This window comes from Podarcis vaucheri (assembly GCF_965113315.1).
Source record: "Podarcis vaucheri genome assembly, chromosome: 13".
In the NCBI taxonomy this organism is placed as follows: Eukaryota; Metazoa; Chordata; class Lepidosauria; order Squamata; family Lacertidae; genus Podarcis; species Podarcis vaucheri.
Window position 1 is genome coordinate 4,856,463 of NC_138751.1, and position 25,790 is coordinate 4,882,252.

The 25,790-nt window shown below is 47.3% G+C and overlaps 1 protein-coding gene and 1 long non-coding RNA gene across 3 annotated transcripts in view; one reads left to right on the plus strand and one right to left on the minus strand.

Annotated features, from left to right (window-relative positions):
- LOC309518156 overlaps positions 1-25,790 on the minus strand; it is a 350,853-nt gene that overhangs the window by 88,988 nt on the left and 236,075 nt on the right. The gene's annotated exons all lie outside the window — the stretch shown is intronic.
- EFNB3 (ephrin B3) overlaps positions 6,891-25,790 on the plus strand; it is a 63,802-nt gene continuing 44,902 nt past the window's right edge. The window contains exon 1 of one of the 2 annotated variants that reach the window (XM_082197867.1): positions 6,891-7,305. In XM_082197867.1, the coding sequence (XP_082053993.1) occupies positions 7,277-7,305 (29 nt within the window). In that variant the 5' untranslated portion in view covers positions 6,891-7,276. The remainder of the gene's footprint in view (positions 7,306-25,790) is intronic. The other variant, XM_082197866.1, reaches the window with a different exon arrangement.

Below are 25,790 nucleotides of genomic sequence, written 5' to 3' on the forward strand. Positions count from 1 at the left end.
GTGGTTTCCTTCTCTCTCCCTCCCCTCTTAGCCCTGAAGAGTTTATTTTGATAACTGACACTCCAGCCTAGTTAGGGGAGGTTGATGCCTGGCTCCCCAGGGTTTGGAAAGATAACTTGCATTTGAAAGTTCCAGCCACCCCTCTCTGCAAAATAGCACCACCAAAGAGTTGGTGTGTCGGTGTGAGTGTGTGTTTTGTGTTCTTAACACCCTGATGCTGAAACACATTTGCTCCTGGAAGTTAATTTCAGTGGAACTCCCCTAATTAAATATGGAATGTCAGCAATCCAGGAGAGTTTGCACCCTCTGTGCGCCGGGGATAACTTAAAAACCATGCTCATCTGTAATCTGAAGATTGGGTGATGAGCTTGTATGTGTTGCTGTGATGGCCTTTTTCTTTCTTTTTGCAAAGCAGCTGCTGCAAGAGATTTTCTGCGCACTTGATGTTTGGTTCCATCATGGTTGTTGAAAAGGCACTGGGGCGTGTGGAGGTGTGTTGGTGTGCAAGCCCTGGTGCTTTCAACTTTTTTTGGCGATTTGGGTGGGTCTGTGCAGACTGGGTTCTGTAATTATCTGTGTTCCTCTTTTGTGTGCTCACATCCACTCCTGTCTCTGTCTCTTTTTCTCTTTGTATGTGTGGATTAAATGTTCAAAACGCACAAATCCTTTTTGGGGGGGGCAGGTGGGGGGCACTCCCCCCCCAACGCTTGGGAAGTTGTTCTGCGGTGCATTGAAAGGAAGTTCTTATGCGATGCCCATTTTTGTAAAATGCATGTGCTCACATGCAGACACACTCTCTCCCTCCCAGATCACAGCTTTAATAGGTCAGACTAAAAACATACTTTTATTTCTTGCTCCTCTTTTCTCTGAGTTTCCAAAACTGGTCAGTTTCCCCCTTGAGCTCTTGAGATGGGATGAATACTTTCTCTCCCCCACTCTCTCTCTTAACACACACACACACACACACACACACACACACACACACACTGCTGCCTGAGTCCCAGAAACTGACTCCCATCTGTTAACAATTGTGGCTAAACCCCCAATAACTTCTGAAACCCTAGTCCTCCTTGCAATTTTTTTTTCTCTTCTCCTTAAGCAAGGAGGAGGTTGGATTGGAATAATTTACATAGGAGCTGAGATTCAGCATCACATCATTTTTATTTTTTATTTTTGAAAAAAGGAAAAAAACAACACAGTGTTGGGGAATTGGGGAGGGAACTGGGGGGCGGGGGGGAGAAAGAGAAAGGAAAGCAAGGCAGTTGTTTGTCAGAAAAATCTCTCTCTCGCACTTGGGGGAAAAAAACTGTGATTCATAAGTGCTACAATTTGCGCTCTGTCGCCATGCGAGGCAACGCTTCCTAGCAACAGAAATATATATTAGAACTTAATAGGCCTATTTGCCTAAATCATGGTGTGTGTGTGCATGTGCGTTTTTCTCTTTCTTTCTACCTTTTCTCTCACCTTAGAAATCTCCTCCAAAGGGAGGAGGGGAAATTATGTTTTTTAAAACATCACACATTTCCTCCCCCCTCGCCCACTCCTTGATAAATGTGCACATCTGATCATCAAAACTCTGTTGGAAACAATCAAAAGGGACATTTACTTATTTAAAAATTGCAAACCTGAGCAGAGGAGGCCTCCAGACTCTCTCTTTTCTCTTGGTTTTGTGGCCACAATTCAGTGGGAAATTTCTCCAGCGTAGAAGCCCCATAGGAATGAATGGGTTTGGCAAGAACACAGACTGCCTCCAGCCCAAGGCCACGTTCAGGCCGGTGGGGCTCCCACAGCAGAACTTTGCAAAAAAAAAAAAAAAAAATTCAACATACAAACTGCTGCTTTCTTGTAGCTTTTAAAATTTATTCCCATTTGTGTCCCAGCAGAGGTATTCCCCCCCCCCCAGTGTTGGAATCTCTCCTGTTTGGGGATTTTGGAGGGTGGAGAAGTGCCATTATTATTACTATTATTATTATTATTATTTTCCTGCAGATTTAGGTCTGAAAGGGGAAGGATGGGCCAGAGGAAAGAGTGGTCCAGGCAGCTTCAGCTAGTTAAGAGTGGCCTAAAAAAATTAGGGAAGGGGGAGCGCTTCTCTCCACTGGAAAAATTGTGGGTAAAGGGGGAGCATATCCTCAAGAAGCTCTGGCCTGTGGGCTGCCCGCGATTGTTTAAAACCAAGCAAGCGAAGGTTGTTTCTCAGAGGAAAAAGTTGTTGTTTCACGAGAAACCATACAGAGCAATCGCTTTTTAAATTGTTCTGCCCAACTCAGCAAAGATTGTGTCGCTTGAGCGTATATCTTTTCCTATCCATTTTGTGGCTGGGGGGTTTCTCCTCCCCGCTCTCTTAACTCATCTCAGGCCCCCTCCGAAGAAAGAGAGAGTTTAGCATGAGTTGTGCATCTTTTTTTTGTGACTCCTGCAGCCGCCACTTCTGGCGTGCGAGTTTGGTGTGAATTGGAATATTTGTGTTCGTGTCTGTTGTGCGGACCTGTTTGGTTCCCCTCCCAAGCCAGATGGCTGCAATAGATTAATCAACTTAGAAAGCTTTTTTTAAAAGTTGATTGATCTTCTGCCTCGGCTGTCTTAATGGCACATGTTTGTTTGTGAGGAGGTGATATTGGTCCCGGCGTATGACTGCTGCAAAGGTCACGCAGATACATTAAAGGCAGCCTTTCCTTCGGGCAACAGCTTTTGATTTTTAAATAGTTGCGTCCTTGCGTTTCACTCCCATATCTCGGCGAGCTGAGGTTCCCGTAATGTGCAAATTTATTTAAATGCGACGAGTTAATGAGTCAATAAATTGGTTGACCGCCGTATGAAAAAAAGGTGAGGCGTCTTTTCAAAAGTAAAGGTTGCGATTCTTCCATCCTGGGGTCCGTCTCAGCTGGAAGGGTGTTTGTGGAGGGAGGGGGGGGGAAACACCCACCTGTGATGGTTATTGTGGCAAAAATAAATAAATTAATCGCGTACGTCTAAAAGGATGTCAGAGTTGAATGCCATATCTCCCCCTCCCTGGAGTTGCTCATCTATTCTTTATTATCATCTTTCTTTCCCAGTGGAAAAAAAGGAGAGTGTGCTTTGCATTTCTTGCCTTCGCGATCAGATGGCAAACATTTTAGCCTGAGAGATGGGATGTCGTGTCCTCCAAGGGATCTGAATTCGTCCTCTTCTCGTTTCTCGCAACCCAGCCCTCTTTGAAATTCTGTCACACCCTGTAGACTTGGCTGAGATGGCTCTCAAGTGTCCTCGTGCCTCTGTGACACTACATCTCATTGTGGATTGCGAACCCACGGGTATCTCCTTTAATTCCCCTTCGTCCACACGGCTTTCTCCTCAAAATCCTGCTGTCCCCGCAACTTCCCTTTCCCCTAAATCCAGAGATTACCCATGCGACCGTTGTGGCTCTCTCCTATTCGGATTTTTCAAAACGTAGGGGATCTCTGGATTTAGATAGCAGGACAGTGTTGGACGGCAGGAGTTGGAGGAGATATTAAGCCGAGATGGGGCCCTTAATCTCTTTCAGGTGCCAATGTGCCTTTAAAGGTGTGAATCCTGTAAATGTAGAATCTGCTGCAGCCTGGTTTTGATCAGCTATGTTCCTACACCTGCCCTCGATGTTCATCTTTGTTGGCACCCATCTTGCCCCGAGAGTCAATGGAGTGTGCCTCCGGGGGTGAAGTCAAACTGCTACGTTTGCTTGTCCCCGGGGCGCAATCCTGGAGGTCCTGGGCTGCCCAGATGACAAGACCCCTCTCTTGGCTTCACTGATGTGGTCCAAAGGGAAGCAGAGAGCAAGATGTTTGACACCAGGAGTCGTATCTGTGCAGGCGCAGCGACCCAGAGGTGCATGCCCATCACACATGACCACAGACCTACGGCCTGCCTCCGTGTCGGGTGGACGAGGTGTGTGACCTTCCAGATCATGTTGAACTGTAACTCTCATCATCCGTCACCGCTAGCCTTGCTGGCAGGAACTGCTGTGGGTTAGCAGTCCAGAAAACATATGAAGAGAAGCTCCATCACTTCCTTGCCTTGCGCAGAAGGTGATTTCATGCCCCAGCCGTGAAAGATGTCAGGTTGGACAGCTTGGTTGGTTAGAGTGGGGTGCCGATAATGCCAAGGTTGCAGGTTTGATCCCCGTATGGGACAGCTGCACATTCCTGCCTTGTAGGGGGTAATAATAATAATAATAATAATAATAATATTCTGGGTGGCTTCCAACAGAATATTAAAATACAATAACATTAAAAGCTTCCCTAAACAGGGCTGCCTTCAGAAGTCTTCTAAAAGTCTGGTAGTTGTTTTTCTCTTTGACATCTGGTGGGAGGGCGTTCCACAGGGCGGGCGCCACTACCAAGAAGGCCCTCTGCCCAATTCCCTGTAACTTGGCTTCTCACAGCGAGGGAACCGCCAGAAGGCCCTTGGTGCTGGACCTCAGCGTCCAGGCAGCACAATAGGGGTGGAGACGCTCCTTTAGGTCTACTGGGCCTTTGAGGCCATTTAGGGCTTTCAAGGTCAGCACCAACACTTTGAATTGTGCTCGGAAACGTACTAGGAGCCAAAGCAGATCTCTCAGGACCGGTGTTATGTGGTCTCGGCGGCCGCTCCCAGTCACCAGTCTGGCTGCTGCATTCTGGATTAGCTGTAGTTTCCGAGTCACCTTCAAAGGTAGCCCCACGTAGAGCGCATTGCAGTAGTCCAAGCGGGAGATAACCAGAGCATGCACCACTCTGGCGAGAGAGTCTGCGGTTGAACTAGAGCAGGCACCCCCAACCTTTGGCCCTCCAGTTGTTTTGGACTACAGTTCCCATCATCCCTGACCACTGGTCCTGTTAGCTAGGGATCATGGGAGTTGTAAGCCAAAACATCTGGCGGGCTGCAGGTTGTGGATGCCTGGACCAGAGGATGCTCGGAATCCCTCTGTGATTCTAAGTCCATCGCCCTCTCCCCTTTTCAGCTCTGGATTTTAGTCTTCCAGCTCTAACTCGGTGGCTCCGCCATTTCCACGGATCAAAACCCTCACTTCCCCCGGAAGCGTGAGCGATGGGAGCATTGTGAATGGGGAAAAGCCCTTTGGCTGCCCCGACAATGAATATTTAAGCCGGCCAAAGTACGCAGAGACGTTCCGTGTGCATTGCAGTGGGAGGCTGTGCGTCGTTCTAATCTGCGGCTCGGATGTGTTTGGGCAACGGATTTCTATATTTCCCCAAAAGAATTGTTTCGTTCTTTTATTTATTGAAGTGGGATGCTTTGGGAGGCTTTAGGACCTGAAAGGCAGCGGGCAAATTTCGTGTGTGTGTGTGTGTGTGTCTGTGTGTGTGAGACCAGCACATTAGTCGCATCAATGTCCAAAACGCTTTCAAGCAAAGTTGTCCTGGTGTTGATTTCTCTGCCGTGGCCACAGCCTGTCCCATGTTTTGACCCGCTGCCCAGTGGAGCAGTTAGCTAGTTTTTTTAGGTTCTGTTTTAATGTAAAGCTCCCCTCTTTAGATTGGGGGTTGTTTCCACCTCTTTCATAACATAGTGAGCCCCGCTCTGCTGCGGTTGGGGACCCCCCCCCAAAGTCCTGCCCTTCTTCACTTTTTACAGGCAGGATTCTGCGATTGCAGCAATAGGAAAGACCGTGGCTCTATGGCCCAGGGGTCAGCAAACTTCGTGAGCAGGGGGCCGGTCCACTGTCCCTCAGACCTTGTGGGGGGCCGGACTATATTTTGAAAAAATAATAATGAACGAATTCCTATGCCCCACAAATAACCCGGAGATGCATTTTAAATAAAAGCACATATTCTACTCATGTGAAAACAGCAGGCAGGCCCCACAAATAACCCAGAGATGCATTTTAGATAAAAGGACACATTCTACTCATGTAAAAACATGCTGATTTGTGGACTGTCCGCACACCGGATTTAGAAGGCGATTGGGTCAGATCCGGCCCCCGGGCCTTAGTTTGCCTACCCATGCTCTATGGCAGTCCAGAAAGCTCAGACATTAAATCCCTGACATCTCTGATGTCAGAAAGCAAGCGATGCAAAATACCTTTCTCGGTCCAAGACCCTGGCAGATCACTGGGCTCGATAGGGAAGGGGTTGCCCTGACGAAGAGCGTCTGTTTTTCGTCTGCAAAAGTTGCTGGGTTCAATCCCCGGCAGGTAGGGCTGGGAATGTCTCCTTCCTGAAACCTTGCCAGGCAAGAACTGAGCTAAGATCTAACTCGGTGTATAAGGCAGTTTTTCCACGTAGAAAACTGGCCTGCTGGAAGGCGATTCCTGAGATCTGCGGATGAAGGGCAATATACAAATTTAATAAATAAAAATACTTGAAGGGCACATGTACTTGGGGACGTACGCCTCTGAAATTTGTTGTGTGGCTTGGTTGATTTACGTTGCGTTTCAAGGTGTGTTTTTGCGACAGGGTAGCTGATACAACCGTCTCACCCGTGGTGAGGAAAGTTGTGTGGATTTTGGGGCCACAAACCGTGATCAACTTATACAGTACGGCTGCATCTTGCGCATGGGTTCAGTTCCAAGGGTTCCATGCATACACGGAAATCATGTGCACCCGAAATCTTGGAGCTCTCCTGCAGCTAACAGGTATGGGGAGGAGAGGGGGACTTGCCTAGCAAGCAAGGCGGAGAGCTAAAAAGCTCTTTTTGTGCTGGGTAACCCAAGGGGGTGACTCCGTACAAAAATAATTTTTAAGTTCTCTGCTTTGCTTGGATTTGACTTGCGCCGTTTCCATCAGCTGCACAGGGTTGAAATTGCGCAAGTTTAAAATGTGCGTTAGAGGTGGTCGTACGGTGCTGTGGATTTATCTGAGCTCTGGCGCGCTAATTTGGATTAAAAACTTTGCAGGAGTTCTCGTACCCCTTGCCCTGGGGGAGTGTCTCGCGTGACGCTCTGTTCAGTTGCGTCAATCTTTAGCCTGCACCCCAGAAGTGTGTACACACTGAGAAGTCGTTCGGTCTGCTCATCCTATCTGGCAATGATATTTCTTTCTGAAAAGATTGTGTTGGCTTCTCTCTTCTCTCCTGTTATCACAGGTAGGGCAGATCCACATCAGAAGCGGGCGGGCGGTTGTTCAGGATCTACTGGTAAATCGTCTCCGAATGATTTATAGTAGATCGTCCAGGGTTTTTTGACTCCCTGTTTAATGCTTCTCAGCAACTGAGGAACACCTTTTCTGCCTTAAACGAAGCTGCTGAAACGTTGAAAACTTGGGAAGAGCCAAGAGTGGACTTTTGTTATGTGAGCTCGGTTCTGTTCCGGTGCTGAGAACAAATGTGCTCCCAGGTTCTCGCTATTTCCAGGTGGGATTTAATTCCGGAAATTCTGGCCGAGGAGTTGCAGTTGCCTGGGATGTGCTGTGCAACAAATTCTCTTCCCCAGAAGACCAGACTTTTTAGCGATAAGGAAAGTTATACTGGAAAGTGTCGGATAATAACACTTGCTCCGGCGCCACATGGTCTAACCTCCCTGAAAACAGATTGTGATGAATGCTAAATAAAAGGGAGGCTCCTGTAAGATTCAAATGTGCTCTGAATTTTGCTTTTTGCATGTGACTCTGGTTGGCAGATCTTTGGGTCCCCGTAAAAAGCAAAGTAGATCTGACAGACTTAAATTCTATCCACCCCTAATCTACGCAACAAACTTGCATATCTGTTTTTGGTTACCAGTTTTTGCCTGCTTGGTTTTCCTCCTGCCCAATCTTGGGAACTGTAGTTTTGGTGGCGATGCCAAGACCTCAAAGAAATTCTCAGCCTCCTTCGCACAGTTTCCTGGAGAGAGAACGCCTGACTCCTGAACCATTTTGAAAGCTGTTGCGTGCAGATGGATTCAGCCGGAGTGTCAGACAGCAAAAGGCTGCTAGCTTGACCCAACGCGCAGTCTGTTTTTTTGGCCTATAGGAGGGCATCGGTAGATGTGTAAAAGATCTGGGAGGATTTGAGATTTTGCATTAAAATGTTTTCTCCCCGTTGGTTATCTGAGAATAAGCCCTGCTGCAGGCCTGCTCATTTATTCACAAAAGTATTTATATACCATCTTGTGTGCAATATCAGTGGGGTGTAAGACAATGGATACTTTAATATAATAAAAAAGACAAAATACCATACAGACATTAGACAGTTCCAAACGATCATTTAGAATGACGGGCCAGTCATAAGAAAAATTAAACAGATCAGGCCCGTTGGCATAAAAAGGTATTCACGAGATACCCAAAAGTCAGAGGTGAGGATGACTAATGAATCTTCTGTGTTGTTTGTTGTTGTTTTTAATTATATCCTGCCCTTTCCCTAGGGTGGGACTCAAGGCGTCTTACGCAAATCCAAACACAGATAAAACACAGAAGGCTATGAACGCATAAAAGATAATAGTTAAAAGGCAAAGAAACAACAATAAAAATGAATTTATTGAACTACAAATAGTATAGTAAAAAAAAACAGCACAGCACTCTTTAAAAAGTCATTTCCTTAAAAAAACCCTGTCAAACCCCCAAAGCGAGTCAGAATAAAAGTCTTTTGTTGTCCTGCCGGTGGAAGGACAGCAAAGAGGGAGCCAGTCTGACTTCTCTAAGCAGGGAGTTCCACAGTTGCCTGGGAGCAGCCACCACCAAGAAGGCCCCGCCCCGCGTCCCTGTGAGGGTGGCGGGAGCGAGAGAAAGGCCTGCCCCAAAGATCCCAGAGCCCAGGCAGATTCAAAGGGGAGAATACGGCCCTTGAGACAGTCAGCGCCTAAGCCAGATAGGGATTTATAACTCATAACCATCTGTGTGAATTGTGAGCAGTGTCCATCTCTGTTTTAAGGCGGTTTGGAAGCCACGTTGGCGGCGGCAGAGGAGTGAGGCCTTTGGGTCCTAGTGGGTAGCTCCGTGAAGACGCCAACGCTCTGCGTGGCGGCAGCTAGTGAAGAAGCAAATTCGGCGCGAGGAATCGCGATCTGCAAATAAAACCAATAATAGAGCGTAATGCCGTCACGTGCGAAACTATGGGATGACCGCGCTTGGGACGCCATGTATAGTTCTGGTCACCCCAGAGAAAAGTTTCCTCCCTCTCTCGCAATCCTAGAACCCAGGGCTGTTTGGTGCAGCTGGGTAGGCGAAGGCGAAAGAAAGACCTTGTCACGCCGCGTCGTCCAAACGGTGGGCTGCACTCCTGCAAGTGACAGGCGCCATCTTGGAAGGCTTTGCAAAAGGATTAGGTGGGTTCCCGGAGGACGGAGGCTGTCTGTGGTTGCTAGGCTGTGTTTCCCCTCCATCGTTCGTTGGAAACCTCGAGAGGGGAGAGTCCTGCTTGCGGCCTTCCAAAGAGAACAGGACGCTGGGCTCGATGGCTTTCTTATGTTCACACATGCACGTCGACACTTGAGATCCTTGCGTCATACTAAGGGGATACTAAGATGGATACTAAGGGGGCCTAACTTGAGCCGCGGACTCTGGGGGATGTCCTGGCGGAAACGGCGCATGTTCCCGTCAGCCTGTCTGCTTCTGCCTCGGTTTCCCCTGCAGGAAACAACCGCAGCCTTCATCTCAGGGGCGTTGCCTCTTGCGACGAATGCCGGCAACGTTTCCTAACCTCTCTGCATGGAAAGGAGTCCGCTTGCAAGTTTTACGCGGAGATTTTCCGCCGCCACCGCCGCCTTCCTGCGTAACCCGCAAGCCCCCTCGCCGAAGCTGACCCAATAAAAGCGATCCGCTTACCTGTTTCGGTTTGGCACCTGTAAAAAACCAGCAGTCAATCTGGGTGTAGCTTTGACAGCTCGGCTCCTTGTAAAATATTTTCTTCCTCTTGACACCTGGGGAGTTGCCTGTGATTCCTTGGCAAACAGATGTCAAATTGTTTAAGGCGTTTTTTTGTCTTTATCTCCTGTCAGGCAATTCGGCATGAAGAATATATTCTTCCCGTTTGCCACTAGGAAACGCCACCCCTTTGCCGAAAATGTGACATTTATGATAGGTAAGAATCTCACATCTCGAGTGCTTCTGTGGAGTCAGTCTGGCACTCGTTTTGATTTTTCTCCCCCCCCCCCCGGTTTTTTAAAACTGGTGCATCCAGGTTTTATCCTTCCTTGCAAATGAAAAGCCAGCCGATCTGAAGTCACTTGACATTGTCCCTTACGGGGGCTTGTGGCCTTGATGGTCCTTGGTCCCGTCTCTCCCCCCCCCCGAAACCGCGTGTGGCAAACTGTAATCTGTTTCTGATTGTAGCCTTTATACTCTTTTGTCTTGCCGAGTAATCTTGTGGAGAGGATTCGGGGCGTGAGGGGTCCTGCCCTCGCTTCTGCGGCAAGGTCCGGTTGGATGACCTTGATGGTCTTTTGCAGAGATGTAATTGCATAACGCGGTACTTTTCCTTCAGAAGCCTATCATTTCAGAGGAGGCATTGCGTGCTAGTGATTTCTTTTCCCTTCCTTTGGAAAAAAAGAGAGACTTTTGTGTGTGTGTGCATTTAAAGCACGTCCCCGCTCCTTTGCAAAGAATCTTGGGAACTGTAGCTCTGGGAGGTGTAAACTATAGTTTCCAGGATTCCCTGAGGGAAAGACACACTTTAATGGTATTGTGTGTGTGTCTGTGTGTATGTGTCTATATAGTCATACCTCGGGAGGAATACACTTCAGCTTAAATATTTTCAGGTTGCGCTCCACGGCGACCCGGAAGTAACAGAGCGCGTCACTTCTGGGTTTCGCCACTCGCACATGCGCAGACGCTCAAAATGAGGTCACGCGCATGCATGGAAGCGGCAAAACACGACCCGCAGACACACAGTCGCATCTTATGTTCGCTTCAGGATGCGAACGGGGCTCCGGAACGGATCCCTTTCGCAACCAGAGGTACCACTGTATTCCACTTTTACTTCCAAGGAGGTTCGCCTGGTTTTCCTCCTCTGCATTTTCTCTTCACATCAACCCTGCAACGTGAGGCCGTGCGTGGCCCAAGGTCATCCAGTGAGCCTTATGGCTGAGCGCGGATTCAAACCTGGCTGCCAAGTCCGCTCTGCCCGGGGGTGATTCCCAGACCATGCAGATGGATGGCACAAGAGTCCCTTTGATCATGTGCAAAGTGCCTTTTCCTCGTGACCGGTTTTCACGAACGGTGCGTGATGCCACAAGGAATAATGCTGAACGCTGGAGCCCATCCTGATTTCCTCTCTTGTCTCTCAGAAGTCTGGAATTATTCCAAAACCATTCCCGGTTTTATGCACTTCAGACCCACTGTCTCAACACCATCGCCACAGCCGCCTTCAAGTCCCTCAGGCCGTTTGGGATAAACGAGATATTTTAAAATTAAAGTGATGCCTTTTTTCTCTCTGGAGCAACAAACTGAACCAAACCGGGGTTTTCTGCCTCCTCGTTTTAAACAAATAAACAAATCTCCCAAATTTCGACACTGAATCTCTCAAATGCGTCTTTGGGGCGGATGCACAGATGTTTATGCGGCAAAAAAGTTGCTGTTGTTTTGCAGGCCCTCCGAGTGCCTTCCGGAAGGTTCCGTTTTGTTGTAGGCGTAAGGAAACATCTTTTACAAATTCATATTTCCACATTGCTTATTAACGGTTGCAACATTGAGGGGCAGCTCCCGGTATACATATGCATATGTGCCATTGCCAAATATTACATTGGAACAAAGTGTTAACGATTGCGCAGCTGCCCCAGCCCAGAAAAAATCCATCCGTCTTGAAACCCATGCGAATTCAGATGGGGGTGGTGTTGACAGCTACATTGCTGATTCTGATACCCATATTCCCAGATATTTTTCACCAGCTCTGATCAGTGAGGCAGTACGATTAATCAACGAATGTTTTATTCACGGGTTAAAACTTTGCTGCCGGATAGTTCTATTAGCTAATCAATCAAAAGCTTGGTTGTTGTTGTTGAGTCTTGTCCGACTCTTCGTGGCCCCCTGGACCAGAGCACGCCAGGCCCTCCTGTCTTCCACTGCCTCCCGCAGTTTGGTCAAACTCATGCTGGCAGATTCGAGAACACTGTCCCACCATCTCGTCCTCCGTCGTCCCCTTCTCCTTGCGCCCTCCATCTTTCCCAACATCAGGGTCTTTTCCAGGGAGTCTTCTCTTCTCATGAGGTGGCCAAAGTCTTGGAGCCTCAGCTTCAGGATCTGTCCTTCCAGTGAGCACTCAGGGCTGATTTCCTTCAGAATGGAGAGGTTTGATCTTCTTGCAGTCCATGGGACTCTCAAGAGTCTCCTCCAGTACCAGAATTCAAAAGCATCCATTCTTCGGCAATCAGCCTTCTTTATGGTCCAGCTCTCACTACTGGGAAAACCATAGTTTTAATGATAAGGACCTTTGTCGGCAAGGTGGTGTCTCTGCTTTTTAAGATGCTGTCTAGGTTTGTCATTGCTTTTCTCCCAAGAAGCAGGTGTCTTTTAATTTCGTGACTGCTGTCCCCATCTGCAGTGATCATAGAGCCCAAGAAAGTAAAATCTCTCACTGCCTCCATTTCTTCCCCTTCTATTTGCCAGGAGTTGATGGGACCAGTGGCCACGATCTTAGGTTTTTTTTTAATGTTGAGCTTCAGACCATAATTTGCACTCTCCTCTTTCACCCTTATTAAGAGGTTCTTTAATTACTCCTCAAATCGAAAGCTAGATAAGCCTAAATTTACTTTTTAAGAAACAACAACTGCAAAACACCTTGTTTGACCATCTTCTGTGCAGACAGGGATATGGGTTGTAAACAAGGCTCTGGAAGTGATCTATTGTACACAAGGCCTCTGGTTCTCTTTCTTGTTTCTGACTGATCATCAGGCTCACAAAAAACCCCCACACCCAGCTAGGAAACCCAGGAGGTGCAATACCTCAGGATCCTGATTATATTTTGGGCAAGGGTTCCCATGGACCGAAGTTCATCCAGGTGTGTCTGTGATTGTTCTTAGGTGAGCAGGGATGGGCCAGAAGTGATGGGAAGGAGGCAGAAGGTACCCAGAAGTCCAGTCTTGGTTCCATCTTGATGCTGTACGATTTTTAGTTGTATTTCATTGCTCCTTTCTGCCCCCCCCCTTATCTGTTGCATTTCACTGTACTTCAGCTTGAATTCCGTAGACTTGTTCTTAACGCAGTAAAATGCAACGGATAAGAAATAAAGGAAGCGATGGAAGTGCAATCGGAAACTCGGAAGCATCTGGCACAGAGGGAAAGAGGGGAGAAATCATTAACTGGCCCACCGAGATCCTTGGAAAATCCTGCCTCTCATCCATCTGAAATTTGGGGGTTTGCCATTATCCTTCACCCTGGAGACCAACCGCATCTTCCTTTAAGATGAGACCTTTCGTGTTTGCGAAGATTGCTATCGTGTTCCCTCATGGCCTTCCCAACCCCAAGCTAAACCACTCCAGCTCCTTTGAACTTTCCTAGATATTTTCTTCCCCAGGCCTCAAAAAGCATTTTGGGGCGTCTAGGATCTCCCCCACTATTTTTCACAAGGGATCGTAAGCGAGGGCATTATCTTGGGAGAGAGGGCAGTTTGCCGGCTGGGGCAAGTCTTTTGCAGCTGTTTTTCACGGCGGGGCTAGTGGAATTAAATTCTTACTGCTTTCAAGGGATAAAGCAGGTTTCTGGGTTTTTGGGGTGTTTTTTTTTTTGCAAATCGACCCGATGTATTCCAGCGGATTTTCGTAAAAAGTGTACATGTGGTTTTGTGGCAGCTTTCACAGGGCAGTTTTGCTATAAACCTCTAAGAACGTAAGAAGAGGAGGCCCAATGGCCCATCATTGTCCAGCAACCTGTTCTCTCATAGTGGCCAACTAGGTGTCCATGGTGGGAACCCCATGATCAGGATTTGAACACAAGACCCCTCTCTCTTCCTGTGGTTTCCAGCAACTGCTGTTCAGAAACATTGCTGCCTTCAGCCGTGGAAGAAGAGCCTAACCATTGTGGCTTGTAGCCCCCCGTAGCCCTTTCTTCCATGAATTTGTAAAATCCTCTGTTAAAGCTAGCCGGTTTGCTGCCCACTGCTACTTCCTGTGCGAGTGAGTCCAATAGTTTAACACAGCTAATCCTCTGAGCAGGTTTTACATTGGATACGACCCCTGGTACTGTTCCTTCATACAAATCTATTTATTTTTATTTTTTCAAAAAAAATTATTAGTTTTCCAAATTTATAACAAACATATCCACAAACATAAAAAGAAAACACCAAACAAACAAACATATATCCTGGCTGTAGAAATTCCACTTTTGCTATCGTTGTTAAGTGACTTTCCTCGAATCCCCCTGGCTGAGTTTCCGTATAAATCATTCTAGCAGTTTTCCAAAACTGATTTCTCATAAAATTTACTTAGTCCATTAACTTCTATCTTTCTTTTCATTTTAACTTTTATCCATAGTATTCTACAACATCACCTATTTAAATCCTAGGCCAATCTGATACTTGCAAGTAATTCTATTTAAGTTATCTTAACATATATAACTAAATAGTCTTTGAATTTCTTCCATTCTTCTTGATACTCCTCCTCCTTCAGGTCGCGGACTCTTCCGGTCAGGTCGGTCCTTCATGCAAATTTAGGGCAGTATCCACATGACACGATCCTCATCCGAATGCTGAACCCGTGTCATCTTCTCATTCCTTCTTCTTCGGCGATCCCTCGTAGCCGAGTAAGATTGTCTTCCATAAACACAGCTTTATCAATGAGTCCGTAAGTGACTATGGAGGCCAATTCTGGATCCACATGTCCTTCCTCAGTGGGGACATTGGTTTCCAGGCGGGAGTTGATCACGGTGTGGATTTGCCAAGCTTGCCTTCCTCTTAGCCCATTTCTCCCTTGCGTCCTGAGTTCGAGTGTCTTCAAAGCCCATGACACCTTTGGTCAAGGCTGTTCTCCAACTGGAGCCCTCGCAGGCCAGTGTTTCCCAATTGTCATTGTTTATACTACATTTTTTAAGGTTTGCTTTGAGGCAGTCTTTGAACCTCTTTTGTTGACCATTACGCTTTCCATTTCTAAGTTCAGTTCATTCTCATTTACTTACCACTTCCATGGGAAATCATCCAATAAGTTAAAACAAAGCTTAAGGCCCTTCAGAAACCATCAGTCTGGTTTAAACTGGGGGCAGAGAATACGGGAAGGGGCCTTCGGATGAGGACAGTGTTATGCAGACATTGAGAACTACTTGCATGCATAAGCAGAACAGTCCATTATTATTATTATTATTATTATTATTATTATTATTATTAATAATAATCTGTTGGTATACCACATATCTCAGGGTGGTTCACAATTAAAATTCCAAACGAAAACCACAAAATGCATTGTAGAAATAGCAGCAGCAGCAAGAACAACAACAAACCAATACCCTTCCCTGAAACCAGGGATAGAAATTAGCCCAGGCTCCAGGGGCGAATGGGTCCATTTGCGACCACATAGAGATCCCTGGATACCAGGTTGGCAGCTGGGCAAAGCAAAATGTCCCTTAAGCTCTGAAATATTTCCCTTGGAAGTTTGAATTTGTTTTATTCTGTGTTCTTTTATTTGATCTTCCTCCGTGTTGCAAACCGCTTTGAGGTTTGTGTTTTTTAAAGCGGTATAGAAACGAAACGAACAGCAACAAACGACAAATTTCATGGTGGGTGGGGCGAAGAAAACGGCGCCTAGACAGAGCACTGTGGCGGCCGAAACCTAAATTTAAGGTGCTGTTTGGCAATCGGCTTATATACTAATACTGCCCGCAACACATTTATAAAAGGGCATTGGATGTTGATCGTGAGTCCGTGATAAACTTCCACGAAGGGCCTGGCAAGAATCTTCGGTGCCATAATATTGCATTAACTCTGTTCAGAAGCACATTTCCTCCTGTTAAAAAGATACTTTGCCATCTTCCCCCCTCTGCGTTTGTTTCCCCCCAAAAAACTTTATTGATTTTCCAAAATTTTAAACAAACAAACAAACATAAATCGTAACTGAACTTGTTCCAATCTTAGTAACATTGTTAAATGATTTCCTCAAATTCCCTTGACTGAATTTCATTATATTATCATTGTAACGGTTTTCCAAAATAAAGTCTCATAAAATTTACCACTTCTGCTTTTTTTGGGGGGGTAATAATAATAATAATAATAATAATAATAATAATAATAATAATTTTTTATTTATATCCCGCCCTCCCCAGCCGAGGCCGGGCTCAGGGCGGCTAACAACAATAAAATAAGACAACATTTTAAAATCATTTCATTAAAAAATTACTTCAAATCAAATTGATGGCAACCATTGGGTAGAGTTCTGTGAGGATTGCCAAAGGGGGGGGGTCAGGCTGTGCCCTGGCCAAAAGCTTGGCGGAATAGCTCTGTCTTGCAGGCCCTGCGGAAAGATGTCAGGTCCCACAGGGCCCTAGTCTCTTGACCAGGAATGTTCCCTTTGTGGCACTCACAGCTGTGATGATGCATAGCACCACATTGCACCTGATAAGCCCCAGAATCTCTCTTGCAATACCCCTGAATTTAGGTTTCTCCCCCTTTTCCTTCTTCCCCTAAATTGAGTTTGCAACCCACCCCCCCAATCCGCACCGCTCCCCGCCGAACGAGACCTTTTAAAAGCTCGTAGCGCAATGAGCTCTGTGGTGGTTAATGATGGCTGGGGAGAGCAATAAGGCGCTTTTCAGGTGGGGCACATCTGCTTACAGGTGTTGCAGGATAGCGCATGAAGCTTCGGCATGTGACCGTAAATCCACCTTCCTGTTCGGCCCTCGACTGCTTTTAAAAACTGGTTTCCTGCCCATTTTGAAAACCGCATTACATTAATTCATCCCCAGCCCACCCCCGTGCACACAAACGGTGAAAAAAACAGAAAAAGAAAGGGGGGAGCAACAAGGTCTTTTTTTGTATTGTGGTTCTTTCAGACGCTGCTTTTTTTGTTGTTCCATGGTGCCGATTTGGTTTACGGGGATAACATTTTTGGTTCTCGCCGGTGTTTTTTGGCTAGGCACCGAATGGAAATTGTGACCACTATAGACGATCTACAAAGAGTTTTGGGTTTGTTTTTTTTTAAAAGGGGGGTCCATCTTTCTCTCCTTTGTGAGAGCGACTCGCATGTCCTTTCCACTGCCGTGTGCGCACTTAAATATCTGCTGATGTGGCCCAGTAAATCCCAGCTTTCTCCTTTTATTAAAATCGACAGTTCTGTGTCCCGGAGCCAGGACAAGCTGAGCTGCCTTGGCAGCGAAGTCTCCAAAGACTCCTCTGCTTACGACATCGAAATTCCCGATAAAATTAAGGAGCAAATAATTGCACGCCCCTAATCGGACTCCGCAAGGGTGTCGCCGGTGTGACCTTCACGCTGTGCAGCGATGGCCGGACCGCCGGCGAAGAAGGAAACCTCCCTTGTACCACATCTCCACCACCTTTGAACCTGATCTAGCATATCTGCTGGCCAGGCAAGGTTCCAAGTGATATCTCGTCTCCTGATAATAAATAAAAGTCTTGTCTTGGGGATTAAGATGGGCCGATCGGTCAGTTTCAGTTTCTCTCAGGCTCCTAAGTTTCTGAGTCTCAGATCTCCACATTTCCAAATCAGTATGCAACTTTAAAAAATAAATAAATTCAACAGAGGTGTTTTAGCGCTGATTTCTTCCGATACGCGTCATTTGCCCTAATGCATTTATTTAATGCAATATAACGTACTGTATTTTTCGCTCTATAAGACGCACCAGACCACAAGACACACCTAGTTTTTGGAGGAGGAAAACAAGAAAAAAAATATTCTGAATCTCAGAAGCCAGAACAGCAAGAGGGATCGCTGCGCAGTGACAGCAGCAATCCCTCTTGCTGTTCTGGCCTCTGCGATAGTTGCGCAGCCTGCATTCGCTCCATAAGACGCACACACATTTCCCCTTACTTTTTAGGAGGGAAAAAGTGAGTCTTATAGAGCAAAAAATACGGTATATATATATATATATATATATATATATATATATATATATATTATTTTGGGTTTACAAAAATAATTAAATAAAATAAATAAAAAATAATTATTTTGGGTTTATAAATTTAGGCATTTATATGCACACTTTACGCTAGTGTAGCGGCTCCCAACTTTTATGGGTACATAGACCCATTTTTAACCTCAAGACATTTCCCTGAAGACACGCCCAGCACCCTTGCCCTAATTGTTGTTTATTTCAGGCTCCGCTAAATAACGAAACCAAACGACGAGAAACCTCATTTGCAACTGTGCCAAAGTCAAAGAAAGCAGTAAACATTTATTTATTTCCTCCATGCACCCGCCGACCAGCAAACCAAGCGTTTAGTTCCAAAAGGTATTAAATATGAATTTATTTATTCCTAAATATGAATTCATTCATTCACTCATTTTCCCAGTATACTTACTGATCAAGCCCATTAGTTAATTCAGAAATGTATGAAAGATAACTTTATTTATAGCCATAAATAAATTCCTTCATCCGTTTCCCCGGGGTACCCAATGATCAGCAGCCCAACTAATCGATCAGACTGAACTAAAATACAAATTTATTTATTTATTTCCAAGTGAACCGGGTTGAAGCAATCCCCGGGAGAATTAAAATGAAAACTGTAATTGCCACTAATGTTACATATTCCCACGCAGAGGACTGCCGGCTGTATAGTTCAATGAAATCCCCAACCCCTGTCAGTAAAGCTATTTATGTGTACAGCTAAATCGATTCTATCTTACTTATATTTATTGTCTGATAAGGATTAGGAGAGGGAAAGCCCGACAACAGTCCACAAAAATCAAAACGATAAATCTCTGTGTGTGCGGTGTAACACCGTGAAGTTGCTACAGGAAGTAACACGCTTTTTAACAATGACAAAAAATGCTGCCAGTACTCTTGAGCAGTGTTTTTCAACCTTTTTTGGGTAAAGGCACACCTGTTTCATGAAAAAAATCACGAGGCACACCACCACTGTGTGCGGAGAGGGAGATGTCAGCGCCCCGCTGCTCTCTATGGGGAATCGGATGAGAGCGGACCACCTGTCCGCTCTCATCCGATCCCATCCGATCTGATCCCCACCCAGGATGGATGGAAAAAAGGGTGGACACAGTCTGGCACCCGCCTAGTGGGCGAATTTTTTTAAAAAAAAATCTTTCGAATTTTTCAATTTTTCCCACGGCACACCAGGCAACATCTCGTGGCACACTAGTGTGCCGCGGAACAGTGGTTGAAAAACACTGCTCTTGAGTACCCCCTGGGGGGGGAACCCTGTCTGTGTACAGTGGTGCCTCGCAAGACGAAAAGAATCCGTTCTGTGATTCTCTTCGTCTAGCGGTTTTTTCATCTTGCGAAGCAAGCCCATTGAAGGATTAGCGGATTAGCGCTATTAGCGGCTTTTAGCGGCTTATCTGCTGATCGGATCAGCTGATAAGCGGCTTAGAAAAAGGGGGGGAACCAGCAGGAACTCGCAAGACATTGTCGTCTTGAGAAGCAAGCCCATAGGAAATTCGTTTTGCGAAGCACCTCCAAAACGGAAAACTCTTTCATCTAGCGAGTTTTCCGTCTTGCGAGGCATTCGTCTTGCGGGGCACCACTGTATAATGCAACATAAGAAACCAAAATACACAACACACCGAGGACAAATTTGGGAGGCCCGTGTCCCTGGAATTTGCTGCCAGTCTGTTTTGTGTATGCCTCGCGCCAGGCACCAACGAAGGAAAAAGCATGAAGGGTGCAGGCCTAAAGCCACTGGACTTTTGTTCCCACGCTTTTGGGCAGCCACAAGATCCTCAGGAATATCCCGGCATTCCTGGAGGTGGAGGTGGAGGAGGAGGCAGCCACATTAGAGGAAAGCGAGTGAGCAGAGAAATCAGTGAGGCCGGGAGGCACCTCCCCTGTGTACGCCTTTCGAGAACCGCATTGCAAAATCCGGAGAGGTGTGGATTTCGGTGGACGGCCGTCGTTCGGTTCGCGTATTGTTTCGGAAGTGTGTGGGCTTGTCTTTAAAGGAGAGCCAAATCAGGGGTTTTCTCTCAGATTCCCCCCCCCCCAATGAATCTGGGGACACTTTTCAACTTCAGTGGATTTTGTATGGGGGCTGATGTGTAAATCCGGTAAACGGGGACGTCTGGTAACCCTACTCTAGAGGTGTGGGCAAACTTGATGATGATGATGATAATGATATATTTATACCCCACCCATCTGGCTGAGTTTCCCCAGCCACTCTAGGCGGCTTCCAACTGAATATTAAAAACAATACAGCATCAGACATTAAAAACTTCCCTAAACAGGGCGCCCTTTAGTTGTCTTTTAAAAGTAAAATAGTTGTTTATTGCCTTGACATCTGTTGGGAGGGCGTTCCACAGGGCAGGTGCCACTACCGAGAAGGCCCTCTGCCTGGTTCCCTGTAGCTTCACTTCTCGCAGCGAGGGAACCGTCAGAAGGCCCTCAGAGCTGGACCTCAGCGTCCGGGCAGAACGATGGGCGTGGAGACGCTCCTTCAGGTATCCAGGACCGAGGCCGTTTAGGGCTTTAAAGATCAGCACCAACACTTTGAATTGAGCTCGGGAACATACTGGGAGCCAATGTAGGTCTTTCAAGACAGGTGTTATGTGGTCCCGGCGGCCGCTCCCAGTCCCCAGTCTAGCTGCCACATTCTGGATTAATTGCAGTTTCCGAGTCACCTTCAAAGGTAGCCCCACTTAAGTGTGACATAGAAGAAGTGGATGGTATCCCTTTCTTGCAACGCTAGAATTTGTGGCCATGACAAAAGAGGATGAATGTTGGATGATTCAGGGCGCGTAAAAGGAAGGGCTTCTTCATGCAGCCCACATGAAACTCTGGAACTCGCTCCGAAAGGTGGAAGCGATGGCTGCCAACTTGACTTTGAAAGAGGATTCTGGGAGAAAAAGCTACCAGTGGCTACCGGCCATGATGTTTCTCCATGGTCAGAGGCAGCGATGCCTTCGGGTACCACTTTTTGGAAGCCACTGGGAGGGAAGAGTCGATCTTGTGTTCGAATCCTGATTGCGTGTTTCCGATGGGGGCATATGGTTTTCCTCTGTGAGATCAGGAAGGTGGGGCGCTGGCCTGATCCAGGAACCTCTCCTAATGTGGTTATGGGTGCGAGCGAGCAAAGCCACATGCTGCGAGGGTAGGGGGGGGCGGAAAGGAAAGGAAATTCCTCGTCGGCTGCACACAATTAACTTCAGAAATTTATTGCCACGTTTGGGCGGAGGGGATCACGAGCTTTTAACAGGACGAGGCGAGCGTTCCCCAACCCAGCGCTCACCAGATGGCCTGGGCTGCAGCTCCCGTCAGAAAACAGAACATCTGGAGGGGGGGCACCAGGATTGGGAAGGCCGGATTAGGCAAATGGAGGGGGAGATAGGTAATGGTGAACAACTCCGGAACCTCTCTCTGTCCCCGGCAGCGTATCTCTCCGATCGCCAGATGTGGGGGGCAGGAGAAGACCTAGCAGTTGCTACCATGCCTTCCCCGCTCCTGAGTTTTCCGGAGACATCTGGCCGGCCACTGTTAGCCGACCCGGAGTGCCAGACTACATTGCTCTTCCCTCTGACCTGAGACAGCGATTCTTATCGTCTTATGTTGCTGCCTAATTTGACTCGGGAAATAATGGCAGCCCTCACCCCCCGGAAGGGAGCATCGTTTTCCCCCTCGAGTGCTTCTTTAGTGCAAAACGTGCAACCGAAAACACACACACACACACCGCACGGGTGGGGGAAAACGAGGCCGTGTACATGTTGCTGTTATTTTTAAAACCAAGGCGATAACGGCGGTTATCAATCACAACCAGCCGCCGAGGGCCTTCCCTTAAAAGCTGAAAATAATATCTGAAAGCTTGTTGATGGAGGATTAAGCTGGAGTTATCCATCGGAAGGGAAACTCGGCTGGGCGAGGGCGGCTCCGTCTCGGACGCCTGGCTGTGGCCATTCTCGATACCCACCGAGGGGAGGAACTGAATCGTGTCCATTTCCAGGAACTCTGGTGGAAAGCGAGGGCTCAAATTAAGCCCTTCAGCGGCCCACTGTGATGGGAGGGCGATTAGCTAGCCGTAATACCAGCCCCTGCCCCTTCCACTTTCCTGGTCGTGATTCTTTGGGCAAATCATCTCGGCATTGTGTCCAATTGGTCAAATCATCATCTATTGTGAACGTCGAATGGTGGGAAAGGGGACCTTTATTTGTGGCATAATTTTCCTCCCTCCTCCGTCTCCTCCTGGCTTTACTTTGGCTCCTGTTTTGACTTCTTGCTCTCCCGTCCTTCCAGCCCTTTGTGTGATTCAAGAGCCCCTTGGAAACCAGAGCAGGGAGGACGGGGGGGACATTCGTTGGTGAAGTGCCATCGTGTCACCTGGGCTCCGTGCATCTAGCAAAAGAGCAGAGGCCCAGCCGCCGATCGATGTTCCCGAGGCACTTAAAAATCAGTCCCCTCTTGTTAAATCAACAGGCAACTGTTCAGGCGGCGGGTAATTTGCCGCACTAATCTATATGGGGCTGCGCGAGTGCCGGCAACAGATCTATGGGCGCCCTTGCGAAACCGTGAGCGTGGAAAGACGCTTTTTTTTTTTTTGAGCGGGGAACAGGAAACAGTGCGATGCTTTCTACACACACACACACACACACACACACACACACACAGAGGTAGCAGTGAGGTGGAAGCAATTTGCCCACAATGCATCACTTATGGGCATTGTTGGTGTGGGGCAGAAAGTAGAAGGCCTCTGAAGTCTCCAGGCTGGTCTGGTGCTCCTCTCATGGGGGCAGGAGGAGGGTCTGAATCTCCCAGCGAGTGAGAGTGCCTTTAATTATTGTTATTTTTAAATTAAGATTGTGCATGCAGCTTTCAGACTTCAGCCCAGCAGGAGCTGGCTGCAGCTAATAGTATAAACTTGGGAGGGTAGAGGAGGCCCCCCAATTCTCCCTCCTCCCCTCTCCCAATTAACCCCCATTTCCACGGCTCAGGCCTCGTTTTTTATTTGAATGACATGCTCTCGGCAACTGTGGTTCATGACATCGCTAGGGTTTGCCCTGTGACATCACTGCGGCCCGTCCCATGACATCACAAGCAGCTGCCTCCAGGTCTCAAGGTTTGGGCCCTGAAATCTGGGATGCCCCTGATTTGGCATTCCTTGTCCTTGTCCGTTTTCAGCCTTGAATGGCGAGACGGGATGAAATGCAAGCAAGGTGTGACTCGCGAAACATGGCCGCAGAGTCGCCAACCATCCTGGTTTGGCTGTGGCGGCTTGGCAGAGACATAATGAATGGAGGATGGATGGCGGCTAACAGATTGAGGTTGAATCCTAACAAGACAGAAGTACTGTTTTGGGGGGACAGGGGGTGGGCAGGTGTGGAGGACTCCCTGGTCCTGAATGGGATAACAGTGCCCCTGAAGGACCAGGTGCGTAGCCTGGGAGTCAATTTGGACTCACCGCTGTCCATTTAGGCGCAGGTCAATTCTGTGTCCAGGGCAGCTGTCTACCAGCTTCATCTGGTACGCAGGATGAGACCCTCCCTGCCTGCGGACTGTCTCACCAGAGTGGTGCATGCTCTTGTTATCTCCCGCTTGGAGTACTGCCATGCGCTTTATGTGGGGCTACCTTTGAAGGTGACCTGGAAACTACAACTAATCCAGAATGCGGCAGCTAGACCGGTGACGGCCGCCGAGACATAACACCGGTCCTGAAAGACCTACATTGGCTCCCAGTACGTTTCCGTGCACAATTCAAAGTGTTGGTGCTGACCTTGAAAGCCGTAAACGGCCTCAAAGGCCCAGTAGACCTGAAGGAGCGTCTCCACCTCCATCGTTCTGCCTGGACACTGAGGTCCAGCGCCGAGGGCCTTCTGGCGGTTCCCTCCCTGCGAGAAGCCAAGTTACAGGGAACCAGGCAGAGGGCCTTCTCGGTGGTGGTGCCTGCCCTGTGGAACGCCCTCCCACCAGATGTCAAAGAGAAGAATAACTACCAGACTTAGATGACATCAGAAGGCAGTCCTCTTTAGGGAAGCTTTTAATGTTTAACTGATCACTGTATTTTAATACTCTGTTGGAAGCCGCTCAGAGTGGCTGGGGAAACCCAGGCAGATGGGCGGGGTACAAATAATAAATTCTATTCTATTCTATTCTATTCTATTCTATTCTAACGTCTACATGGTCATAATTTTACATATCAGTTTTGGTTATGCATCTTTGGATTCTGGAGTCTGTGTGTGTGTGTGTGTGTGTGTGTGTACACAAACAATCACCTCCTGCTTTCTAGAATCGGCTCTACCATTGGGGAGAGGTGACATGCTTAGGGAATAGTGTTAAAATGGTCATTTAGCTCAGCCTTTGCCAAGCCGGCGCCTTGCCGCTGCTTTGCACTACAACTCCCGTCGACGGGAGTTGTAGGTCAAAGCAGCTGTAGGGCACCGGATTGGCAAAGGCTGATGGATTTCACAGCCGCTGCAGCTTCATTTTTTAAAAAGAGTTTGGGGTTGCTATTTGGATTTTCTCCCTAGGGCGCCGAAACGCAGGGCTGTGGCGCTGGCCAGCCCTCGGGATTTAGGCCGGAGGCTACGCAGCGAGCGTTCCTGAGGTTATTTTGCTGAGGAGCAGACGAGGGTAGCTGGTGCTGCTCTCCTTAATTAGGTCACGAACAATTTGGAGCAGTTTGATGCTAAAATAAAAATAATGTTATGCCCCAGACTGTTTGAAAGGAGTTTTTAAACTCTTCGGCGAGGGGGGGGGGGCTTACAAAATGTGATTCTCAGCAATTCTATTCTGCACCTTATACGCTGTCTTTCCCTTTAGGGGAAAGATATCCCCTTTTGTATTTATTTGTTTGTGGTTTTGCATGTTATTATTTTTTTCCCCTTCCAGAGTTGGAAACCTCTTGGTCCCAAGTTTATTTTTTGGGGGTGCTAACCTTTTTCTTACGGTTTCTAGGGCTCATGGCACCAAAATCAAGGGCCTTGAGAGGTTTTGCTAGGTGGTGGTGCCATTATTTAAACTTAACAGTCCTTTAAAAAAAAGAAAAGCAAAAGTAGTTTAAATAAAGCAGGGGTCAGCAAACCTTTTCAGCAGGGGGCCGGTCCACTGTCCCTCAGACTTTGTGGGGGGCCGGACTATATATATATTTTGGGGGGGAGAGAACAAATTCCTATGCCCCACAAATAACCCAGAGATGCATTTTAAATAAAAACTCATGTAAAAACACGCTGATTCCCGGACTATCCGCGGGCCGGATTGAGAAGGCGATTGGGCCGGATGCGGCCCCTGGGACTTAGTTTGCCTACCCAAGAAATAGACTTCTGAAATGTTACAGTATTCTGATAGGCATCACACACACACACACACACACACGCAGCCTCAGAGGTTTTGGAGACCAGGACGTGCTTCCAAAAATATTTTAAGTGCGGAAATAAATCCTCAAATTACTGGTTTTCTTTTTAATGAAAAATGAAATGGATCAAAGAAGTGCGTTTTCTAGGGTGCATCTAACAAGCCTCAGCCTCCTGTCATTCTTTTATTTTTAAAATGTCTCTCTCGGTGTCGTTTTTTTCTTCCAGCAGGGAACTCTTAAAGGCAAACAGCGTAGCAATAAATATCAAAATAAGGCAACAGCAAAATCAGCAGACAGAACGGATCGCGTTTGGCAAGGAAAACCCAGCTTATCAGCGGTTAAAAAGCAAACAAAAGAAATCTCCGTTTAGTTCTTTAACTAGCTGAAGCTTCGTCTGGTCTTGGGAGGCCGACTTTTGACCTCCCCCAGATACAGTGGTGCCCCGCAAGACGAATGCCTCGCAAGACGGAAAACTCGCTAGACGAAAGAGTTTTCCGTTTTGGAGGTGCTTCGCAAAACGAATCCCCTATGGGCTTGCTTCA